Source organism: Enhydra lutris, unplaced genomic scaffold, assembly GCF_002288905.1.
Source record: "Enhydra lutris kenyoni isolate GAN:26980312 unplaced genomic scaffold, ASM228890v2 scaffoldscaffold55, whole genome shotgun sequence".
Classification (NCBI taxonomy): Eukaryota; Metazoa; Chordata; class Mammalia; order Carnivora; family Mustelidae; genus Enhydra; species Enhydra lutris.
In genome coordinates, this window is record NW_019154139.1 from 6,072,993 (window position 1) to 6,096,086 (window position 23,094).

Sequence of the window (23,094 nt, forward strand, 5' to 3'; positions counted from 1 at the left end):
TGTTCTTGATTTATAGTAATATAGCCTTTTGGCCTAATGATCCATTCTGTTTTTTTTTTTTTTTTTTTTGGAACAAATTAAGGGCATTAAGAGGGAGCTAGATGTACTTATGTAATGTGTACTTTTTGTTTACTTGATAGTTGTTATCAGGCCCAGAGCGGATGAAGGTTATGCCAGTTCCCACCCAGGGCCAAGGGCACCTTGGCAACCTCTGTTAACCTCTGAGACTCTGCATGCCCTTTTAGGAGTAGCTGTGACTCACCAGTGTTTACATACCTCAGTGGCAGAAATTGCTGGAATGTAGGGATCTGGAAGTCTTTACCCTGCCTCATTCCCGGGTTCCAGGATTCCCAGATTCCTGTCAAGTGCCTCCTAGAATAGGTACTTGACATATGTCTATTGAGGGCCTGCTGTGTGCCAGGACACGCAAGGAGGACCTTGAATGTGCATTTCAGGAGGGTGGGGAGGAGAGGGGGTGATGATCCGTGTGCTTAGGGTCTCCTTGCTCTCAAGTCTCAAGCTTGCTGCTCATACACCTTCGATGGACAGACAAGGGCCCAGGCAGAAGCGCACCATCCCTGTAGCTGGAATGTCAGGGTCTCCCAGGGGAGCCAGCCTGAGGCACGGCACACTGTCGCATGGACGACCAGCAGTTCACTGAGTGGCCGTAGCCGCCTTCCTCCCAGAGCCCTTGGAGAGAGAAGAGGGAAAGGCTGCAAGGCCTGTTCCATTTGCATCACCTCAGGTCTTGTTCGAGAACCTTCTCGACGCAGCACTGGGTGTGCTAGACCTGAGTGGGAAGCCAGCAGCGCTCTAGGACACCCCACCTCCACCCCTCCCAGCCCGCAGGACTTCCTGGTGGCTCTTCCTGTCCCTTAACCAGCCTCTTGCTCACATCTCTCTCCCCTCCTGTTTTCTGAGATAGGAAACGCCTGTAGTCTTACAGGCGGGTCCTGAGCTTCATCCTTAATCTTGTCATTCAGTTATACAGACTCTCCATCAAAATGTTTATTTTGGTAATAAATCAGTCCTAAAAATCAAGAAAAAAGTCTTTACTAATTTCCTGATTTCTCCTTTTTCATAGCAGCTCATTTGTGTTTTATGGTACAATAACTCTTGACTTTCTTGGAGAAGTCTTAAACGAGTTTATTAGAATCTCAGTCTTGTTCCCTGAAGTATCTTTATTTTCCCTAGACATCAGCCCCAAATAAAAATTGCCCTGTTGATCTTGGTCCTTTAATGGTTTGGGTTTTTATTTCATCATTATTTATTTCATGATTGTGAAGACCCTTGGTTATCGGTTCATGTTTATCAAAGAAGAACAGGACTGATGTGTAGGAAGCTCTTCCAAGTTCCTGGACTGTTTTTCTGTGAGAGGCTGGCCATGGCCCCAGGTGGGCTTCCTGAAAGGAGTCTAGGCTTGCTGGTCACAAATGCAGTTTTTAAAATTGCTGTGATTGCCCCTCAGCCCCTCCCCGCCTTCTCTCCTCCCCACTCCAGCATTATCTCAGCCCAGGGCTTGGCACTCCTACCCCAGGGAGACTCACTCCTACTCTGGCGTTTGGGATGGTTTTCTTGGTCGTCTTCTGGCCCAGGCCTGTCTGCTTGCTTCTGGCGTCTCCACCGGTCTGCTGCTCTGCCCCGGAATTGTTACAGGCTCCTTCTTGTTGGTCCACTGGACCCTTGCGGGGAGGGAAGGAGAGATGTGTGCCTCTCTTGAACTGGCACACATGTGATTTGGGGGAAAGAAACAAAGCTAGGGGCAATCCATGGTGAACGTATTTTCTTGGCTTTGTTTTTCCCATCATGATGGGAGGGAATCAAGAATAACTCAACACACACTACCTTGTCCTAAAGGTTCATTTCAGAATCTGTTGTTCAGAATTCAGATGGTATTTTCCTGTCACCAAGTTAGATTGTAAAAGCCTCTTCTGGTGTGTTCAGCACACAGCGTACTCCATGAGGCAGCGGGAGACTGGGAGCAAGTGCAGCCTTTGTTCAGAGGTGATGGAACCCGTTCAGCATTACATTCGAGTATTGTAGTTCAGTGTCTTCGGGAAGAAATGATCCATCAACTACGGGGTTCCAGACGGTGTGACGCAGAATAAAGCAGGGCTAGCTTCTGTCCCTGTCCTCGAAAAGAGCAGTACTAGCTCACTTGTTGGTCACTTTGTACTTTTCCAGAGTTCTCCCACATCCGTGATCTCCCCTGAGCCTCTTCGTACCTCGGGGAGGGGAGGGTGCGGGTGGTGTCCCTGCCTTACAGAGGAGGATGGGGCTCTGGGGGAATCATGACTGACGTCACAGAGGCGGAACCGACATGTGTTTTCCACCCACTGCCACGCTGCCTTCCCAGGAACTTCACCATCCCCCTGAGAGGCACCCAGCTGATGAATAAACATACATCATATGTTTTTGGCATCGGTAGACCTATTTCACGAGAATTCAGTACCATTTGGCATTAGAAACCTGCTTATTTCTCAGCACGTCTGAGGCTTAGCAGTGGTTCTGGCTGGCTCAGGACCTGGAATGAACGAAGGCTGCGGAACCAGGAAATTTGCCTGACCTGATCTCCTTTGAAGGAACAGGTTTGTGAGTTCTCTTATTGCCGTCTGAAGCCTCAACTTCCCCGACTTAACACGTTTCTTTAATCCAGAGGGCACTAAAACCAGATTCATTTTTTTAAAGATTTTATTTATTTATTTGACAGAGAGAGATCGCAAGTAGGCAGAGAGGCAGGTAGAGAGAGGGAAGCAGGCTCCCTGCTGAGCAGAGAGCCCTATGCGGGGCTCGATCCCAGGACCCTGAGATCATGACCTGAGCCGAAGGCAGAGGCTTAACCCACTGAGCCACCCAGGCGCCCCAACCAGATTCATTTTTATGGTTAGAGATATTTGTGTGTGGGGGGGGGGATTCTGAGTTACATTCCCTGATAGTCTGAGGACCTTTGGGGATGTTTTGGACATCTCTGTTAATAAGACAGCCCTGAGAATCAAGCCCCCTTTGTGAGGGATTGGCCTCCCATTCAAGTGGGTCTTCCAGAGCTGGGAATGACTCGGCCCGATGAGCAGTGTTCTGCTGTGGTTGGGTAGTGTGGTATCAGATAGTCTGGCTTGAGTCCTGGCCTAATGTTTACAGGCTGTGGGCCCTTAACCAGTGATTTGAATTGTTGGGACCTCAGTTTCCTTCCTGTTCATCTTTTGCAGAGTTTTTGAGAGAGAAAAATCCATCTACAGGTCCCATAGACCGCTGGGTGGTGCTAAGAGGTGCTTGGTGCATGGGAGCAGCTGTGTTACTGATTTATGCCTACTTGGGCTCCCAGGTGGGAAGCAGAATCACAGCTTGCTTGAAGCAGGCTTGCTTTGTTGGACCCAGGCGTGGCCACCTTCAGCCAGGGGGTATCATTTGGTTCTTAGTTACTGAACAGCTATGTGGTGCCATTAGGCAGCTCTTCTAGTTCCTTCCTTGGTGGCCTTGTTTTCCCTGGGGGTCTGAGCCTGGCTTCTGGGGTCTGGCCTGGTCTGCAACGGATTCCCACTCAGGAGGGGGCACACTCAAGTGAGCGTGCACACACTAGAACAGAGCGCCAGTGTTTGCGTGGACATTAGGGGGCTTTGTTCAGGAGGCTCATTTGCTCTTAGAGCACAGGCTGTGCCCTGTGCCCTCTCCTCTTACCTTAGAGCTCTTTGTCTGCAATTCTAGGCGCCGTAGTCACATGTGTCCCCCGCTCGCTTTAAGGAGGGAATGAAGTGATCCGGCAAACAAGCAGTGGGAGGACCAGGCCTTGGGCTACCCACGAGTGATGGAGCTATGGATGCTCCTTCTTCCCGTTCTTCCTTCTTCCGCCGGACTCTCTTCTTGAGTTCTCAATGGAAGCATGGGTTATTTTTGTTTTTCTAAGTTGCAGATACATTAAAAAAAAAAAAACCAAAAAACGATACCCAAGCTGATTGGTTCACTGAGACCCCTTAACATGGGGGTATTGGCACTTTTTCTTGTTTTGTGTGAATACGTAGAGTAGACATTATGAGATTGTATGTTGGCTGTCATCAAGCCTTTATTAGCAATTTCAGTTTATTTAAGATATTATTAATTTGTCATAGAGCACAGGCAGAGGGAGAAGAAGGCCCCTCTCTGAGCAGGGACACTCCACCCACTGCCCCCGACCCCGACATGGGGGTCGACCCCAGGACCCTGAAGGCAGGGACTGCCTGTCAGAGCTGAAGGCAGATGCTTAACTGACTTAGCCACCCAGGCACCCCTATTTTTTTTTTTTAAGATTTTATATATTTATTTGGAAGAGAGAGACAGAGATAGCAAGGGAGAGCTTGAGCAGGAAGAGAGGGAGAAGCAGGCTCTCTGGCAAGCAGGAAGCCCTGCACAGCTGGATCCCAGGACCCTGGGATCATGACCTGAACCAAAGGCAGATTCTTAACCGACTGAGCTGCCCAGATGCCGCCCCCCCCCCCCCCCCCCCCCCCCCCCCCCGCCGATTTCACTTTATTTAAGGCACTAAAAAGGCAAAGAATATTTCCTCTGTTTGCATTTGACAGGTTTAACATTGGGGTCTTTCCTGAAGATTTTCCCACTAGTCTAGTCCAGTTTAGCTGTTTTCAGTTTCATTTAAATGAAACTGAAGCCTAGTTCATGGGCTATTTGTATTCCCAGCACTAGCTCAGTTCTTGAAACTTAGGTCTTTGTCGAACGAATCAATCTGTTTCACCGCAAGCAGCTGACAGTGGCAGGGTATCCCCTCTTTCCAGTTTTAAGTTGATACAAGACCATTGTCACTGCGCCAGTGACACTTTCCAGTCCCCTCCATCTCTGAGCCTGGGTATGGCTGATGTGACTGCTTTGGGGCTAGGAAAAGTGGCCCCAGGTCATTTGGGCCCAGGAAAAGTGGCTGATCATTGGGCCACATTGAGTCGAGGAACCAGTCAAATTCTGATCATGAAAGAACAAATCTCACTGTTTGTCGGGAGAACATTTCTTGTGTGAACCCTGAAGGCTGGGAGCTGATTCTTTTACTTTTGTAAAATCGCCAGTCTTGGATTTCTTTGGTCTCCCTTGACCCATCTTGACCACCCTCCCTGCTTAGAGATAGGAAGCCCTTCTCTTGGACACCCATGCAGAGCCCGTCTGCCTGTCAGTCCCTTTCCAGCTTATCCCATACCCTATGGGGGAAAGCACTCTCATTCTTGCTTTCTTGATATTTTCATAGCAGTTTACTCATAATACCCATAAACTGCTCATTATGTGTCATGTACTATAATAGGAAGAACTTGCATTTTAGGACCACAGAACCTGGTCTTGAGTCATGACCTCACCATTTATCACCATTTATAACCTTAAACAACTCACTTGACCTTCAGTTTCTCATCTGTGAAGAGAAAATAAGAATACCTACCTCATGGGACTATTAAGAAAAATGAATGAGATTGTGGACTAAAGCTAAAATTGCACCTGACGGGTAATTTGTACCTTTAAATGCACAGAAAGAAGAAAGGAAGACAGGCAGAAAAGTAATGAGCTACACTTCCATGTCCAGAGTCCGAGAAAGAACAACTTGAAGCCAAAAGTGGTAGAGGGAAGGAAATTCATAAAGGGAAGGAATGAAGGAAAAAGAAGACAAATGTTCAATAGGCAGCTGAAAGGGAGCTAAGAGTGGGTTCTTTGAAAAAATAAAAATGCAAATTGATAAATCTCTGAGACCGATCAAAACCTAATGTCAAGAATGAAAAGGAGGCACGACTACGGGTCCCTCAGTCTTTGTAATGATCATAGGAGGGTAGTGTGAACAATTTCATGCCAATAAATTTGGAAAAAAAAAAAAAAAGATTACCTAGATTCCCTGGAAAACCACAACTCTACAAAACCTACACACAAAGAAATAGAAAATAGATGAATAGTCTTTTCTCTTTTAACCAGAATCTGTGGTTGAAAGTACTTCAAGAAAACTCTAGGCCCAGGTGACTTCATTGACAAATTCTGCCAAACATTTAAGGAAAAATTAAGCCAATCTTATGTAAACATAAGATTGAGATAAAAGCTCTTAGTAGAGTTATAGTAGAAACTTTCTAACCTAAAAAGTGATACCTTAAAATGCTATGTAGCAAGCATCGTTCTTCAGGGTGAAATGTTGACAGCTCTGTCCTTGAGGCCCAGGTCAGCTTGGCCTTGGTACAGCTGTCACCTTGGGGCCTGTCGCAGTTGCTAAGCACAGTGCTGGGGCGGACACAGGGCCCCAGACTGAGGGAGCTTCACCACGTTGGGTCTGTCCCACCATGGGACTCGGGTGAGGAAAGCTGGACTTTCCTTGTTCCCGCTGGTCAGCCCATCAACCTTCTGAAGCCCTCGCAAGCTCCAGTGTTACTTGGTTTTGTTACATGGTGATTCAGGTTCTTTCTCCTAGGAGTTGAGTGTGTCTTTTTGTGCTGAGCCCAGGGGCAACCTCTTCTTGGCTCCTGGCACTTAGTAGGCTCTTGCTAAATCTTGTGCAGAACCGACCATCTGTTTGTGTCTAAACCATGGCTGTACCCCGGCAGAAAATGAATCCCTCTGCCTGAGCTCTCCAGGTATGGAGCTGCTTCTCCGTCCAGAGCAGCTATTCCCAGAGCTGCCTACGCAGCCCTGCCAGTGGCTTGATTGGGCCACTTTGAGACTCGCCTGAGCCCAAAGCCCAGATAATTCCTGAGGAGCCTGCAGCAGAGACAGCTGGTCTGGGTAGGAGACTTTTTGCCACTGCAGATGGGGGCTGGCGTGCTCCCAGGAGGGCCCTGGCCAAGAGCATAGGATTGCTTAGAGAAGGGGGTGCTGTGAAACATGGCACCGGGGCCCAGCCAGAGCGGCCCGTTGGCCTTTGTGATATCCTGGAGTTACAATGACACGCTGCCCTGTGATGACGGAGCAGAGGTCCAGACAGTCCAGGAAGAGTGGGCACGTGGCGCCGGGGCAATTGCCTGGATATAGTGTGCATGCAGTGGGGCGCTCAGCTTTGAAGTACCGTCATCACTGTTTGAATTTATTAGCCACACAATGCGCTGTTCAACTCTAGAAGCTGTCAAATCCATCAGATTAAACCCTTTTAATAGCAACTAGATCTTAGGTTATAAGACACCAGATTTATTTAAACTTCAGCTAGATTTTGGAAAACCTCTTGGTATGATGGAGAGAACATTACCTTAACAAACTTGTCAAATACTGTCTCCACCATTCATTACGTGGGTGACTGTGGGCAAGTTACTTAACCTCCCGCGCACCCTCAACTAGAGAGGTAAAAGGAGTGATAGTGATAATAATTGCTGTCCAGTGACAATTACATTGTAACTTACTATGTCCACCCCTGCATGTCTGGCCTCATTTGACTATCACTATAATTCTCTGATGTGTATTTCATATTCATCTCTCTTTTATAGATAAGGCCATGGAGGCACAGAGAGGTTAGGTAACTTGTCCACTGTTGCCCAGCTAGTGAGTAATAGGTCTGGGATTGGAGCCTGTGTTCCTGTTCCTTACTATGCTTCTAGACTGTCTCGCAGGGAATTGTGAGAATTAAGTGTGATCTCATATGGAGAAGCACCTAGAACAGAGTCTTGCACCTTGCTGGTATAGCGGTGTGGATCCCTCTGCCTGCCCCACCCTCCCTAGGCCCTCCCGTGGCAAAGCTGAGGCTTTGGACTCCCGACCATGGTAGTTAGGCAAGCTCCGGATCTCTGGCAGCGTGATGGGAAGGCAGGGTGATGGAAAGGAAGGTGGAGTTCGCTTTCCACCAAGAAGTCAGGGAGTCTTATGTGGCTCTGGACCATGATCTGTGATCCTGAATGTCGCGGGGGGTCCTTCAGCTTCCTCCTTCTTATGAAGAGGTTAATTACCCCTTTACTCTCGCCTGGATTTAGAACATCGCCTCGTGACCCAGCATTGATCCCTTTTGCTTATTCGTCCTTACTCTCTCCAGCTGACCCTCCCTCAGATGGTAACTGAATGAGCTGGTCTGGCCTTGGGGCTTCAGTGGCTGAGGTGAATCAGTCATGGGTGGGGACGGGGGAGACAGTGCCCAACACAAGTGAACCATGGGGGAAGCTGGGGGTGGAGTCAGGGCTCCAGGGCAGATCATTTCCTCTCGTGTCTTACCGCAGGGCCTGGTCCTGCGGGGTAGGTAGGGCAGGCTGGTGCCTGGCGAGCCCAGAAATGCAGAGATTCTGCCTGCGTTCGCACGTTCTCCTACCTGTGCTCTGTCTCTCTCTCCAAGGGATGAGGAGGAGTAAGGTTATCAGTCTTTTGGTCTAAAACATGAACTGTTCTCCAGAAAGCTCTTTGAGCTCTTCAGTAAGATGTTGAGTAGGTGCAGTTAATGTGAAACACACATACACACGCATGTAACATATGTGTATATAGACGTTATTATTGATTTTTCTCTCACCTCAAGGGAACTTTTGCGACTGTGCTGTACCAAAGCACTGATGGGAATGCAAGTTGTAGGATGGAGATGGCTCGCTTATTACAAAAACCACAACAATGTGCTTTTCTTTTATAGGTTTGTCTAGGATTTTGAGCATCTGAAGTTGACCTCTGCCGTAAGCATTTGCTGCTGCTCCCTCACCGCCTGGAGAGATGTCTGTCGCTTACGATGATTCCGCTGGAGTAGAAGTATCCAGCGATAGCTTCTGGGAGGTAATGCCCGCGCTTGCTTCCTCATGAACGCAGAGGCCAGGCTGATGGTGCCTGACAGACCTGGCTTCTCTTGGCCAGAATTGCGGGGGGAAAGGGAGGCAAGAGACCAAGCAGGCCAGGTCTCTGTGGTCAGATCCAGATGGCGGCAGGTATGGCTAAACTATCAGCACGGGTGGTGAACTTACCTGGCAAGGAAAGAGTGATAAAGAGACTAGAGGTTGGGGTGCCTGGGTGGCTCAGATGGTTAAGCGTCTGCCTTCAGCTGAGGTCATGATCCCAGGATCCTGGGATCAAGCCCTGCATTGGGCTCCCTTCTCAGTGGGGAGTCTGTTTCCCCCTCTCCCTCTGCCATTCCATCCTCTTGTGCTCTCTGGCTCAAGCCCTCTGTCAAATAAATAAATAAAATCTTAAAAAGAGAGAGAGAGAGAGGCTAAAGGTTCTTGTCAGGGTCTTATCGGTCTGTCTGTTCTCGGATCTTTCTTCTCATGCTTAGCCGTGACGTGACTTGGTGCTGCGTACACTCATTACTGGGCTTGGCCGGAGAGGCAGTGTTACTGCCGACTTGTGTGTGGAAAAGTGGATGGTGGTGATGGGACCTCATGCTGGACAGTGCGGGCAGGTGGCCAGAGGGCCGACCCACTGTCCTTGAGCCTGTCAGAGCATCTTCCTATGAGTCTACACCCTTGAGGAACTCCTTTCCTGGTTTGATATTGGGGGGGGGGGTGTTGTCCTAGAAGTCACTTTGCCTGAGCCCACTTTATCCTCCTTGCTGCTTAAAGGAAAGTCCATTTTCTTGTGGCAAAACCTCTGGAACTTGCCAGGCAGCTGGGGACTTAGTGGAAGGAGCACTGGCTTTGTAGTTGGAAAGATCTGGGTTCTGATCCCAGCTGTTCCATTGCTAGCTGTGTGACGTTAGGCAAGTTGCTTGACTGATCTGAGCCTCAGGTTTTCATCTCTAAAGGGAGATGATACTGGCCTTCGAGGGAAACTGCAGGATAAAACAAGAGTATACGTATCAGCACCCACGTAGGTGCTTTCCTGAACCCAGACGCTCAAGCGGTGCATGAGATGGGGAGGATGCCAGGGGTTTCTGGGGACTGGCACAAGCTAGTTTTATAGACTTTTTTAATTGATTAGGTGTATAATTTTATCTGAGACCAAATACCATGTGATATTGCTGTCTAAGAGAGATAGTGATCACAGGTGCCCAGTTTTTAAAAAGATGGGCAAGGAACTCAAAATCCTATTAACACTTTATGGGGTGCCTGTGTGGCTCAGTTGGTTAGGCATCCGACTCTTGATTTTGGCTCAGGTCATGATCTTGGTGTCGTGAGATGGAGCCCTGTGTCGGTCTCTGTGCTCAGCGCAGGACAGATTTTCTCTCTCTCTCTTATAAATTTCTTAAAAATTCTGTTAACACTTTTCTTAAAATTGGTCAGAAGGTCATTATCAACTGTTAGCTGAATAGTTCATTTTATTAAAAGTATGTGTTTCATGAGCAGCTACTATGTGCCAGGTCCTTTAAGGCACCAGTGGGAAATGGGACAGCTCCACTGGTAGCAGCCTTCCTGGTGGGTATCCAGGCCAGAGCTCAAATTTCATAGCCAGAGAGGTACATCTGCCCCGGGAAACATTTCACAGAAGGCAACAAAAGTGACAATAGAATCACATTTGAGTCCCAGCCACCTGCAGCAGCAGCTCCCTGGCATTGTTAGGCGCATTCTTGTGGCACCGGGGCAGGGGTGGTGGTGGTGAGATGCCCGGAGCTGTTACAAGATACAGTTTGGAGGTGCCTCTGGGACAGTGCTGAAACTCAGGACTGCCTCTCAGCTCTGTGTGCAGGTCCAGGTTCACGGGCAGGACCCATCTTGCTTGCTTGTCCCCAGGGAGCCTGTGGCCTTGCTGGCATTGCAGAAGCACCTGGGGAGCCGGCAAGGGCTGTGCAGAGCTTTCCTGGCGGTTCCTGGGAGGCTGGTCTTTGGAATAGCAGGTCCTTGCTAGTTTCAACACTGAGCCCAAACTAGATAGTATCCTTTAGAGCTGTGGGGCAACTTTGTATCTGCGGTGACGTTACCCTCGGTACTAACCAGTACCCGCCTTGAGCTAGATGGCGGTGCGGAGACAGGCGCACCCAGCGGAGCTTGTGAGCTGTAGGCCAGGGAGGCAGCCGGACAGGTTCAGATGCGTCCTCTGGAGCCAGATGGCCTGGGCTTGAGTCCCTGCCTTGGGGGCGGAGGGGGCACTTTGGGCAAGTTACTTATTTTTCTTTGCCTCAATTCCTAATCTGAAAAGTGGGGGTAAAAATGGTACTATATCGGGGCGCCTGGGTGGCTCAGTGGGTTAAAGCCTCTGCCTTTGGCTCAGGTCATGATCTCGGGGTCCTGGGATCGAGCCCCGCGTCGGGCTCTCTGCTCCGCGGGGAGCCTGCTTCCTCCTCTCTCTCTGCCTGCCTCTCTGCCTACTTGTGATTTCTCTCTGTCAAATAAATAAAATCTTTAAAAAAAAAAAAATGGTACTATATCCTGGTGTCGTGAGGGTTTCACAAGGAAGGCACATGTGTAAAGTGGTGTAGGGCGTCGGGGCAGGTGCGGGCTGGGAGCTCTGTCCCTCCGATGCGGGAGCCGGGGTTCATCTGCCCCTACAGGGTGCACTTGGGAGCATCGTTTGAATTACCCAGTTGAGGGTAGCAACCGCTCTGGAGAAGTTCGGCAGCTAACGGCAGGGCTGCTACAGAAGTCTTTAGCTGCTGCTTAAAAAAGAGCAGAAGTTGCCGGCATATATTAAATCAAGCAGCTTTGACAAGTCCTGTCGCTGATTTAAGCTCTCAGGCTCCCTGTTAAATTCTTAGTGGCGATAATGTCAGTGGACAAGAACATCTCCTTTGGCTGAGGAATGCTAAGGCAATGGTTTATTTTCTAGTCAGGCCCCGCTCCTCTTGGGACGCTCTCTCTGAAATGACCCTTCAGCTTGGAGAGATCAGCCGTGCCGTCGTCCTCCCCTCCCCGCTGGCTGTCCACTGAACCGAGGAGCTGTTCCTCAGGGTGAGCCCATCCCATTCAGCTGTAGCAACGCGGCTGCGTGCCGCCAGCCCCGTTTCTCTCCAGGCTGCCAGCAGGGTCCCTCTTTCCCCCAGGAGGTGTCTTCTCACTGAGGTGACCCTCAGACCAGTACAGATCTACAGAAAGTCTTGTGGTCTCAAGGTGGAAAAGTTGTTGGGCTTAGTTTTACTCCTTTCCACTGAAAGGTACTCACTGGAGTGGGTCATTCCAGAATCATCTTCTGCATGCTGGCAGAAGGCCGGACATGACCCTGTGCACCAGCAGCTTTCGGCTATGACATCTCGAGGGAAGCTTACATGGGAGGAGACCGACACTAGACGGATCGTTGTGTGGAGTGCTGTAAGATTTGCTGGGGGGCACAGCAGGACGTGGGCTCCCACTGGGGGCGGGGCAGGAGAATGCGTTGGAAGATAAGCAGGATTGGTACTCACTAAGCACTCATGTGTTTGCTAGATGAATGAGTGAGCAAGTCCTGGGAGGAGAGAGCACCCACAGGGACTAATACCTAGTGGAAGTATTTGTAGATATTCGGAGGGGATTTCTGTATTACCCAACACTTACAGTGAGCCATTTAGAAAAGGGGAGCGGGGGAACTGGGTGGCTCAGTGGGTTAAGCCTCTGCCTTCGGCTCAGGTCATGATCTCAGGGTCCTGGGATCAAGCCCCGCATCGGGCTCTCTGCTCAGCGGGGAGCCTGCTTCCTCCCCTCTCTCTCTGCCTGCCTCTCTGCCTACTTGTGATCTCTGTCTGTCAAATAAATAAATAAAATATTTATTTTAAAAAAGTTGGGGGGAGCGGGCTCTTGAGTCCCGCAGTGAAGCCTCCTGGAGGAGAGAGGACGATGGCCTCCATGGCGGGGTGGGGGTAGTCAGTGGGGCCAAGCCACAGTCTGCCTCTGAGCGTCATGACTTTCAGAGGAGAAGGACGTGCTGCCCGGCATCACCAGAGAAGGCGTGTGGGGTAGTTAGGGCTGGACTTTGAGGCGGGATGACATTCCGAGTTGGAGCAAGTCTGGAAGCCAGAATGAGCACGCCCTTGCAGAGGGCTGTTTTGGAGGCCAGAAGTCATATGGGATTGGGCAGGATGGGGCCAAGGGGAGGCTGTTCCCCACGTGGGTGGCTTCTTCAGCAAGCTGGAGCCTGGCATGTTCTCCTCGCAGGCTTCCCGGTGTGGGGTAGGGCAGTTCAGTTACTGCTGGCGAATCTTCTGGCTCACCCCAGGAGCCTAAGGGCCCTCCTACTGTGTCCTCAGTTTCTAGGCCCTGCATCTGGGTCTTCTCATAGGCCCTGGGGCTGGTGGGGAGAGAGAGAGCCCAGGCTGCAGGTTGTGGGCCTTTTCAAGTGTCACCAGGCCTTCGTAGGAGAGCCTGGCCTCCTCCACCTTCAGTGGGCCCTGGACACACAATGGCAGGTTTGTCACCAGCAGGCCTGCCGCTGCCTGAGTCTCCAAGGGCTCACTGGCCACCAGGCTGGGAGGACAAACTGCTCATTTCAGGAACTGGGTCCTGAGTCTGCCTCGTCCCGGAAGCAGGGGTTCTGCTCAGCTGTCAGCCGTCTGTGTGGTTAGCGCTCAGATCTCCCCGGAGAAGCCAGGCCGGGCTGACCTGTACTGTGTCCTCTGTGGGCACAAAGAGCCTTTGAGGAGAAGAGTATTTGGGGATGAAGAGGACATAAATATCTTGCTGGAAATGTTCTAAGAATGTTAGCCCGCAGGAGCTGCCTGTGACTCCGGTATTTACCATCTCCTTCAGAGAAGGCTCTCCTGCAGCTTCCTCTCCGACTGTGGAGACAGTGTCACACGGGCACATCCCCACATGGACTGGCCTGCACTGCTCCCATCCCTCTGGGACAGTTGCTTAGGTGACATATTTAGAAGATGCTGCTGCCCTGTGTAGGTGGGTTCCATGGAGCCTGAGTTGGCATCTGCCATGGTCCAGACCCACAGCTGAGTCCTGGGGTCCCGAGACGAGGATGTAGTCTTGAGGCCCCAGAGCCAACATTTGCCGCGTCGGGCAGTTACAGGGCAGCAAGGACGAGGGGACGCATCAGGCGCGAGGCAAGAAATTGCCTTGCCTCCATTTGTTCTCCGGCCACCCCCCGCTTAGACAGACAGAGTCCCCCCGCCCCTACCCCTATGTGACGGCCGGTTCGTGGGTGTATCAGCTTGGTTGTAATCCCCGCTGTGCTTGGGCAGAGCTCCCAGCAGGCCGGTGGCATGCCTCGATTTCCCTGACGTTTCTCAAGGAACCACTAATTCATTCTTTCAGGCAAACCAGCATTTGCTGTGTCACAACCGGGGATTGGGGCACTGGCCTCCTCTGTGCTGTGTTCAGTCTGTTCTCTACCCAGGCCCTGGGCAGCTCATCCAGAAGAAGCAGACCTGTATGACTCCTTGCCCTGGCTGGGAAGCTCCAGTTTTCTCCATCAGCTGCAGAGTAAAACCACACTCTGTTGCATAACGAAGGCATAAGCATGTGTTGGCGGCTGCTGGGCCACCTGGTCCTTCCCGAGGAGCGCTGCCCTGGGTGGCTCTTCTAGGTGCCTGTCCGCAGAGAGCTGCCTCCCTTCCTGGTTGTCTTTCCTCCAACCTGATCTCCATTTCTCTCCCAGCTCCTCCTCCAGGCAGTCTTCCTGACCCCTTCCGGCCTGCCCATCCAGTGTGTTTGCTTCTCCCTCTGGGCTCTGAACAACCTGAGGGCAAGGACATGATTTCTGTCCCCCCACGACCCCTCTGTCCCACGCATGGGTGTGCTCTGATAAGTCATGAGACTGTGTGCACATAAGCTATATGCTCATGGTCTGTGTACTTCTTTTTTTTTTTTTTAATTTTTATTTATTTATTTGACAGAGAGAGATCACAAGTAGACAGAGAGGCAGGCAGAGAGAGAGAGAGGGAAGCAGGATCCCCGCTGAGCAGAGAGCCCGACGCGGGACTCAATCCCAGGACCCTGAGACCACGACCCGAGCCGAAGGCAGCGGCCCAACCCACTGAGCCACCCAGGCGCCCTGGTCTGTGTACTTCTAACACGGTGACAATGGCCAGCATGTATCGCTGTGTGCCAGAACCCCGCTCTGGCTTATATGGTGCTCTAGAGCCCGACAGCTGCCTTCTGAGATGGTGATCTCCATTTCACAGGGAGGGAAACTGAGGCTCGGGTGGTTTGCTGGTGCCCAGCTTCGCATTAAGCAGTAGGTGGTGGAACTGGGATTTGGGCCCTCCTGCTTCAGCTCGCAGGAGCTCTCCTGAGCTCTCCTCCCAGGAGCTCCTCAGAGGAGAGAAATGTTCTTTTCCTCTGACTGCCACACATTAATGCTTCCGCTTCGGTGTGAAGTCACGCCCTGTCTCTGGGGTCAGACCCGGGGACACCGTTGGCTAGTATATGACACCGAGGGCTCAGAGAAGTGAGATAGCCTTCCCCGTTTCCTAGGTGATGATATTGCCTTGCAAATTTCCCCTCCCTGGGATGGTTGCTAGAATTGACCACCTGCACAGGGCCAGGGTCCCCTGATTCCTGAACCTGAGGGGCATGCGGCCTCCTCACTGAGTCTGCTTCTCGGCCCCGCACGCTCACGTTGCCTGCCTGGGAACAGACAGAGCTGGGTGAGTCCGGCAGCCTCTCATCTTGGGGCCAGCTTGTTCCTCCCCTGTCTAAATGCCAGAAAAAGAGCTGTTCCTTGAGAGAATTGTTTTGCTGTCAAGCTTTTCCTCTGAAGATAAATTATTTTCTCATTTGATTTCAGTGATGTCAAAGTAACTTGTTTAAGCCATGTAAGATAAAACATTTTCCTTTTCTACTTAGTAAACAAGTAGAGTTACACAGTTTTGGAACTGGTGGGCTCTTGAGTGCTTAATTAGACTGTGTTGGCTTAGCTCCATGTTTGGGCTGGCGCCGAGGGACCCAGGTATGGAGATGGGGTGAGGGAGCTCCTGGTCCCATGTGTGTGGTGTGTGTGCGTGTTTGGGAGGGGGCTGTTAACAGGAATCACTGAAGGTAGACCCAGGGATTCAGATGCAGGGGACTTGGGGACGTGGGGCACTGTGAAAGCAGTTTGGGGAGGGGATGGATGGTCATGGAAGGAAGGGGCCATTACCTAGAGGAGGTGCTTGTCCCACTTTTCCAGTCCGGCAGTTTCCCCACCAGGTAATTTGGCTTTGTGTCCCAGGGGTTTGCCTGATGGCAGACACCTGTCCCTGCCTCCTTTCCCTGTTGGAGTTTCTGCCAAGAGCTGCCAGTCTTGAGCAAGCCCTTACTTAGAAACCCAGGGAGACTATCTCCCCAGCCTGTCAGCGGCAGCTTTTACGGCCATAGGGTGCCACACGGGCAGCGCCCGCCTGGAGGGTGAGGGAGAATCAGAGAGGGTGTGACCTGGTTGCTCAGCAGCCGTGTCCTCCGGCTGTTCCCTGGGCACTTGGCTGAAGGACGAGCGTTGTGCCCCGGAGACCGTGAGCCCCAGGGTGGAGTCTTAGGGGTGACAGGGAGGGTGTGTGCTGCGCTCACAGACAAGTCCAGGGGTGTCACTGGGCCTCTGCTGCCATCTGAGCAGTATGTACTGAGGGCGCAGAGCTCAGTGAACCCCGCCAAGCACTCTCAGAGAGGAGTCCACTTCTAAGATAACTGTGTCTCAGCACCTCCGTCCTCTCCACTCTATGTGTTCTGCCTTTGGAGCTAGATCTGCAAACGGGGATTTCTGGGTTTCTGTGTCTTTCTTTTTCATTTGAACATTTAAAGATCGATGATGCCATTAATGTTGCAAGTCTAGGATTTGTGCTTTAAAACTGTCACGTAGCACCAGGTGCCTTTGTGGGGTGAGGAGCCTCCTTTTCTTCATCCTCCTACGTGATGAGTAGTTCCAAGACCGGATGGCGGGCCCATCAGCATGGGGAGTGAGAGCTGAACGCTGGAGCTGGGACTGGAGTGAGGCCGCCGGAACAGTGGCAGGACTGGGGCTGGGCAGAGTCAGCCGGAGCACAAACCAGTGAACACCAGCAGGCCAGCCAGGAACTGGGTCTGTAACCCTCTGAGAGCCCGGCCAGGAAGAGAGTATTACTGCCCTTTGAGGATGGCGAGCCCAGTGAGGTCGGGGCTGGTCCGTGTAGTGGTTCGGGGGAGCGCCAGGGTGCAGAGCTCCTAGCCCCTCTGTTCCAGGGCAGGGCAAGTTGGGAGCCCAGAGGGCGGGTGAGCTGGAAGGCATAGGGGAGAAGTAGGTGAAGTGGAATCCTATAGAAACGAGGACTGCCAGAGCACAGTCTGAAAGTAAGGCCTGGACTTGGTTTTCCACAGATCCTCCTCATTCCCCGTGCTTTCGAGCACACGGCACATTTCACAACCCTAAAATCCCTGGTGACCCCATTTGGGAAGGAAAGCTCAGAGTAGGGGTCGGGATAGGCTGAGATAGGAGGCCCTGCTGGCCCCTGGGGATGCCCTGCCGGTGTGCAGGATGCGGCGTCTGTCCTGTGCCTCTCGAGGAACATGGGTGGGGAAGTGGTGACACTGGCAAGCCCGCGCCAGGAGCCCTCCCGGCCTTCCTGGGACATGGGTAGACTTGGGGATAAACTCACTCGGATCCCGGATTTGACAGCAAGCCTTGTCAGCATAAATGAAGCAGCGGCTGGTTTGTGCCCACACAGCTCTTTCCAGCTTGGCAGAAGCGCTAGCTAGCTGCTCGTTCGTCATGTGTGGCGCTGCTCTCTGATGGTGCTCCCGGAGTTGATGCTTTCTGGCTCATGAGTCACTTCTTGCTCATGCCTCCAGCTGAGCACGGAGCAGTCTCCTGGTCCACCCCCCGCCGTGTACCCGGATCGGGAATCCGGCTCCCAGCCCTGTTCTGACACTGAGACGACACCATGGGGCGCCCTCTGTGTGCCTGGCGTGGAGGATGGAAGAGAATGAAGGCACAGCCCTTGCCCTCACCCCACTGTTAGCACATTTAGGCGTGCAACCGCAGATGTCCGTACAAGAGTAACGGGAGGGTTGAGCTGAGGGGAAGCTTCCCAAGGGGGTGGGATCTCGTCTAGCTCATGCTCCGTGGGCCTTGGTGTCCTGCCGCAAGCCTCCAGAAAGCAGCCTTGCCCCTCAGAGTCCCCTTCTACTACCACCACAAACATCATTTGCTTCCAGCAGTCCTGACCAGCCAGAGGGCTCCTTCCAGAACTTGTTGCCGTTGTAATTGGGTTGTTTATCTGACCATAAGTCCCAGGAAGGTGGGGACCACACGGTTTGTTCACCATTACCCCTCGTCCCTCACACAGTCCTTGGCACATGGTTAGGTGTTCTTACACACTGGTCCGTGGCGGGGGCGGGGCCAGGCTCTCAAAAATTGAGTTATGAGGGCTTCAGAGGGCAGCCAGCCCGCTGGTAGCAGTGACAGACTCTTCAGGTAGAAATCCTGGAATTACAAAGGGCCCTAGGAGATCATCTAATCCTGTCCCCTCTCTTCATTTGTCTCCCGGTGGACACGATGGAGAGATGGCCAGGTCTGGTTAAGTGGTGCCTGAGCTGGGCTAAGAGCACGCCCGGCTGGGAGGAAACCCTCCCCAGCCCAGTGTGTTTAGTCCTTGTGAAATCAGTTCTGCCTCCCGCTTACGGCCGAAGGAACGGAATGGTGGCGGGAGAGACAAGAGTACAAGGTCATTTATGTGGGGGCAGGGCCAGATCTTTGCCTCTCCCTCCTAAGAGGTGACCTTACGGGGGGTGGGGAGGGCGCTGAGGGACTCAAAACAGATAACAGAAACTCATTCAGCCAATCTGGTTGCCATCTGCAGGACTGCCATTAAGGTATCCCAGAAGTGTCATCTTTCATCCTTGTCTTTCAGAAGAGCTGGTTGAGAATATCCTGGAGCCTCTCAGTGTACTTTATCAGCTTTATAAAACATTGGACTCTGACTCTGTGGACTTGCCAGGAGGGAGGGACAACACCAAGGGCTTTTCCTTCTGTCTGGTCAGCACAGCACAGCTGCCTCACCCTTGAACTTGCCTCTCCAGAACATAGAAGGTGCTGTTGCGCTGCTTCAGCCTTCAGGGTCACAGGTTAAAGGGCATGAGCCTTCTGAGAGTGAAATCAAGATCATCTTTGGCAAGTGGTCTTAGGAGTTTACAGGTTTGGGGTTCCTGACATGAACCTCAGTGGCACACAGCGGAATCAGGAGCTGGGCCTATACATTACTTTTCAGTCTTGAACTTCACCTGTGGCCTTCCCTGGGGCCCAAGGGGCTCGTTGGAAGCACACACATCACCTGATGACCCATGAAGTCTTGGCTTTATCCTGTCTGTTCTTGGCCTGAGGAAGGTTCTGGAAGGTGGGCTCTGCCTTTTTCTGGCTGCATGATCATGGGTGACTTTGCACCTTTTAAACCTGTTTCATTTTCTGTAAAATGGCAACACTAATAGTAGCCGCTGCTAGGGATTATCACAGGATTAAATGAGGTGGCCCACGAAGAGCTGTTAGCACACTGCCTTGCAGAGTGTAAGCATGCTCTATTATGATGCTCCTGCTGATGAAGACCAGCACGTGGTGCCTGTGGCTGGAGGTTTGCAGTCCAGCTGGGACGGGGGCTACCATGCACGACTGTGACCCATGTGGGACACGCTGTGGCTGCGGGCCATGGGAACAGTGTGTGGAAGGGCCCTCGTGGCCCCCCGGTGGACCGGCAAGCAGGAGCCTGTGGTGGGGAATTGGTCCCGACTGTCTGCCAGTGTGGGTGATGCAGGCGCTCCCTCTTGGTGGTCCAGCGGGGACAGCGGGCATCAGGGAAGCCTCCATGGGGAAGACAAGCCAAGCCTTAGTAGAGAACTGGAACTGGGGCAGGTAGGATGGGACTCAGCCACCCATGCCCTTCACCATCTCTCTCCCTGCCTTTGACACTAGTCCCTTTCCTAGTGATAGGACTTGTGTTAGCCCCGGCTGTTGTAAACTCTGTAGCCTTGCTTTGTGTGCAACTGTTCTTAATTCCCATCGAGGCCGTCACGGTCCCTGTCGTTCTGTTTGTTTCTCCGCTCCTGGTGAGATCTGTGCAGGTTGCGGTGTCTACACCTAGTCCTGCGGTTCTTGCTGCTTGCCTCCACGTTGGTATGCCCCTGCCCCCCCACGTTCACCCACACATTCCCCAGGGAGGAGACTCCTGCATGCCCTCGGCCCAAGAGAACATTTCTGTGGGGCTCTGACTCAGGGACAAGATTGCTGGGTCCTCAGAGGGCATGTGTGCTTAGTGACTCAGAGGGCATGTGTGCCTAGTGACTTAACTACCGCCTGCTTTTTCCCAGGCCCGCTCCAGGCTGTTTTCCACCAGTGTGTACAGCGAGCGTCCTGTGTGCCCCTCTGCCCCACACTTGGCGTTTCCCACCCCCGGGTTTGCCAGGCTGCAGGAGTGAAGTGAAGAGCCTTGTGATCATGGGCATCCCCCCAAGTCGCACAAGGGGGAGCCCCCTACTGCTGTGAGCCCCTCAGACTTTGCTTCTCTCTGAAGTTCCCCTAATCATACCCTTTGCCCAGCTTCCCTCAGGGCCTGACTTTCTCATGTGGCTCTATGGGACCTCCTGGGGCATCCCAGTTTAGCCTCTTGTCCGTTTACACAGAACAGGTTGGGAAGTAGTGTTTGCAGTCTGTTCGTTTTGTCCGTGGTGTTGATTTCTGAACAGAAACAGAAATATTTGATGTAATAAAATTCATTTATACACACAGCACATGTGAATGTAAGTGTAGAGCTTTGACTAGACATTTTAAGGATCCTGCCTGGCCTTAAGTCACACAGATAGTCACCTACGTTTTCTTCTGGTCACTTTCTTGTCCTCCCTTAAATTTTTATTGAGCGCCAGCCGTGTGGCAGAGCCAGTGGAAGGCAGTGGAGAAAGAGTGGTGGCTGAGGAAGGCGAAGGTCCACACCACCTTTTTTAAAATATATTATTTATTTATTTGAGAGAGAGAGAGAATGAGAGCGAGCACAAGCAGGTAGAAGAGCAGAGGGTGAGGGAGAAGCAGACTCCCCACTGAGCAGAGAGCCCAATGTGGGGCTCGATCCCAAGACCCTGGGATCATGACCTGAGCTGAAGGAAGACGCTTAACCAACTAAGCCACCCTGGTGCCCCGAAGGCCCACACCTTCTTAGGGCAAAGAGTTGGATGGTATTTGGGCTTGATGTCCTGTTCCCCGCAGGCTCTGGTCCACACAGCACGAAGGGAGGCCATCTGGGGGTGTGGATGCGGGGGCTGGCTAGGGAGGACAGGCTGTTCTGGGCACAGACCGCTGCTCCCACACTCTGTTGTGCTGCCAGTCGGCAGGGAGACAGCCAGAACTTCACTGGGGTCCCGGGGAGTGGGGGGCAGCATCCGTTGGGATGGTTGGTGGTGTTGAAATGAGCCATGAGCAGGCGGGAAGAAGCCACAGGGAGGGGACTGTGAGCTCTGGGGCTGCTCTGCCTGGTTCCATTCTCACGTGGGCCACTGGTTTCGCTCTGGGACTTCAGCTGTAATCAGGTAATCTGTCTGTGTGATGGGTCTGATGGTCAGCAACCAGAGAGGAGGGTACAAAGGACCGACTCGGGGCACCTAGGTGGCTCGTGGGTTGAGCGTCTTCAGCTCAGGTCATGATCCCGGGGTCCTGGGATCGAGCCCTGCTTCGTGCTTCCAGCTCTAGGAGGGGTCTGCTTCTCCCTCTCTCTCTGCCCCTCTCCCTCGCTTGTGTATGCTCTCTCTCTCTCTCTCTCTCTCTCAAAATAAATAAAATCTTAAAAAAAAGAATAAACTGGGGGGCTGATGGGTGGGAGACTCAAGAGGCGCTGCAGGTTCACTTTCTGAGTCACCTACCTGGGATCCCCAGAGGTCTCACTCAGTAGCTTCCAGAGCCTCCAGCCTTCCTGTTGCCTCTGGCCACTGTGTTCCACAGAAGGGAGTCGGTCAAGCTAAGTAGCCCCCAAAGTCAGAGAGGCAGGCATTCTCCCGTGTCCTTGTGAAAGGGGTTCCAGAGTGTTTACACGCAGAGGATAAAGGAGGAACTGGTACGACCTGTTTGAGCAGTCCCTGGGGCAGGGGCGGCTGTAATTATACTCCTGCTGGGTTTTAGACAGAAGCCATGGTCTCTCTTCTGGTCCCTGATTATGCAGATGTTTCTGCACAAGGTTTGCTGCAACTCTAGCCCCAGACTCCTCCTCGCTGACTGGAAATCCGAGGCGTGTCCCACACTGGATTCTCAGTGCCTGGGGTGGAGGAAAACCAGAGGAATGACTGGGGCCAGACTTCAAGAAAGGGAGAGGTAGGAGCCTGGAGGAGGGCAGGCTGCTAGGGGGCCATAGGCCCCTGGGTGGGGAATTGTGTCGTTGGAGAGAAGATAGAATGATTCGGATTCCTGGGAGGACAGCAGAGCTTGGGGGTTGGGAGGAGTGTGCCCCCAACCCCCCCATCCCCTTGGGGAAGTGGGGGCAGGAGAGTGGCTTCTGGAGAACTCTAGAAGCATGGTGGTTCTGCTTTTTCCCAAGCCCAGTCTGCGAAGACTACAGTCCCTGAGGTGCCTGCGAAGGTACCTTGATAGTCCTGCGAAGTCTACAGCCCCTGGGCACTGACTGGGATCCTGCTACCTCTCTCCGGCTCCTACCTGCCACCTGGAGGACAGAACGGTCCCTTTTCCAGCTTTCCCACTCTCTCTCCCCCACTGCCATGGCCCCAGGCTGAGGAGGCCATTCTCGCTCCTTCCTCCAGAAGCTTCACCCTCCTGAACCCCACCAGTCCCCGAACATGGCACCCTTCAGGATGACCTTGAGATGTCTCACCATCTGACACGCTCCCACCTCCAGCTGCACCTGACACCCCCCACCCCCACCCCGTCTAAGTTGCTAGTCATTCCCTCGCATCCCATGATCCCTGCTCCATGTCTCCTGATTGCACACCTGAGTCCCGGTGCTGGTACATCTTTTCACCAACACTGTTCTCTTGCTGGAGACCTTTATCTCTCCTCACCTTCAACCTGGCCAGCTTCCTACTTGTCCTTGAAAATGAAGTTTGATTGTTGCCTCCAGTACACCTTCCCCAGCTCCTCCTCCTCCCTCTGGCTGAGCAGTCCCCGAGGGAGAAGAGGGTGTCCCAGCCCTGCACCCAGACGTCCGTGTGTTGAGGTCTTTAGTATCTTGGTATCAGAGGGAGTGAGCCTGAATTTCAAGGAAGTTGGGAGCATAGCTAGCTTCACACCTGGCTTTTAAAATGGACATTTTGTGAATAAATCAATTGATAATAAGGTTTGGAAGAAATCTCATGTATTTTTTAAATTCTACATCAAGTTCTTTGCCATTTGGCCACCTCAGAACAAACTAGTGTTTTAAAAAAACAAGAGAGAAACTTAAATTATAAAACCGATAAGACAGAAATAGCTAACCATATAGGT

The 23,094-nt window shown here is 52.2% G+C and overlaps 1 protein-coding gene across 2 annotated transcripts in view; it reads left to right on the forward strand.

Moving 5' to 3' along the window:
- LOC111157570 (protein kinase C and casein kinase substrate in neurons 2) overlaps nucleotides 1-23,094 on the forward strand; it is a 135,101-nt gene that overhangs the window by 85,835 nt on the left and 26,172 nt on the right. For both annotated transcript variants that reach the window (XM_022519093.1, XM_022519094.1), the window contains exon 2: nucleotides 8,534-8,670. In XM_022519093.1, coding sequence (XP_022374801.1) covers nucleotides 8,611-8,670 — 60 coding nt within the window. In that variant the 5' untranslated portion in view covers nucleotides 8,534-8,610. The remainder of the gene's footprint in view (nucleotides 1-8,533; nucleotides 8,671-23,094) is intronic.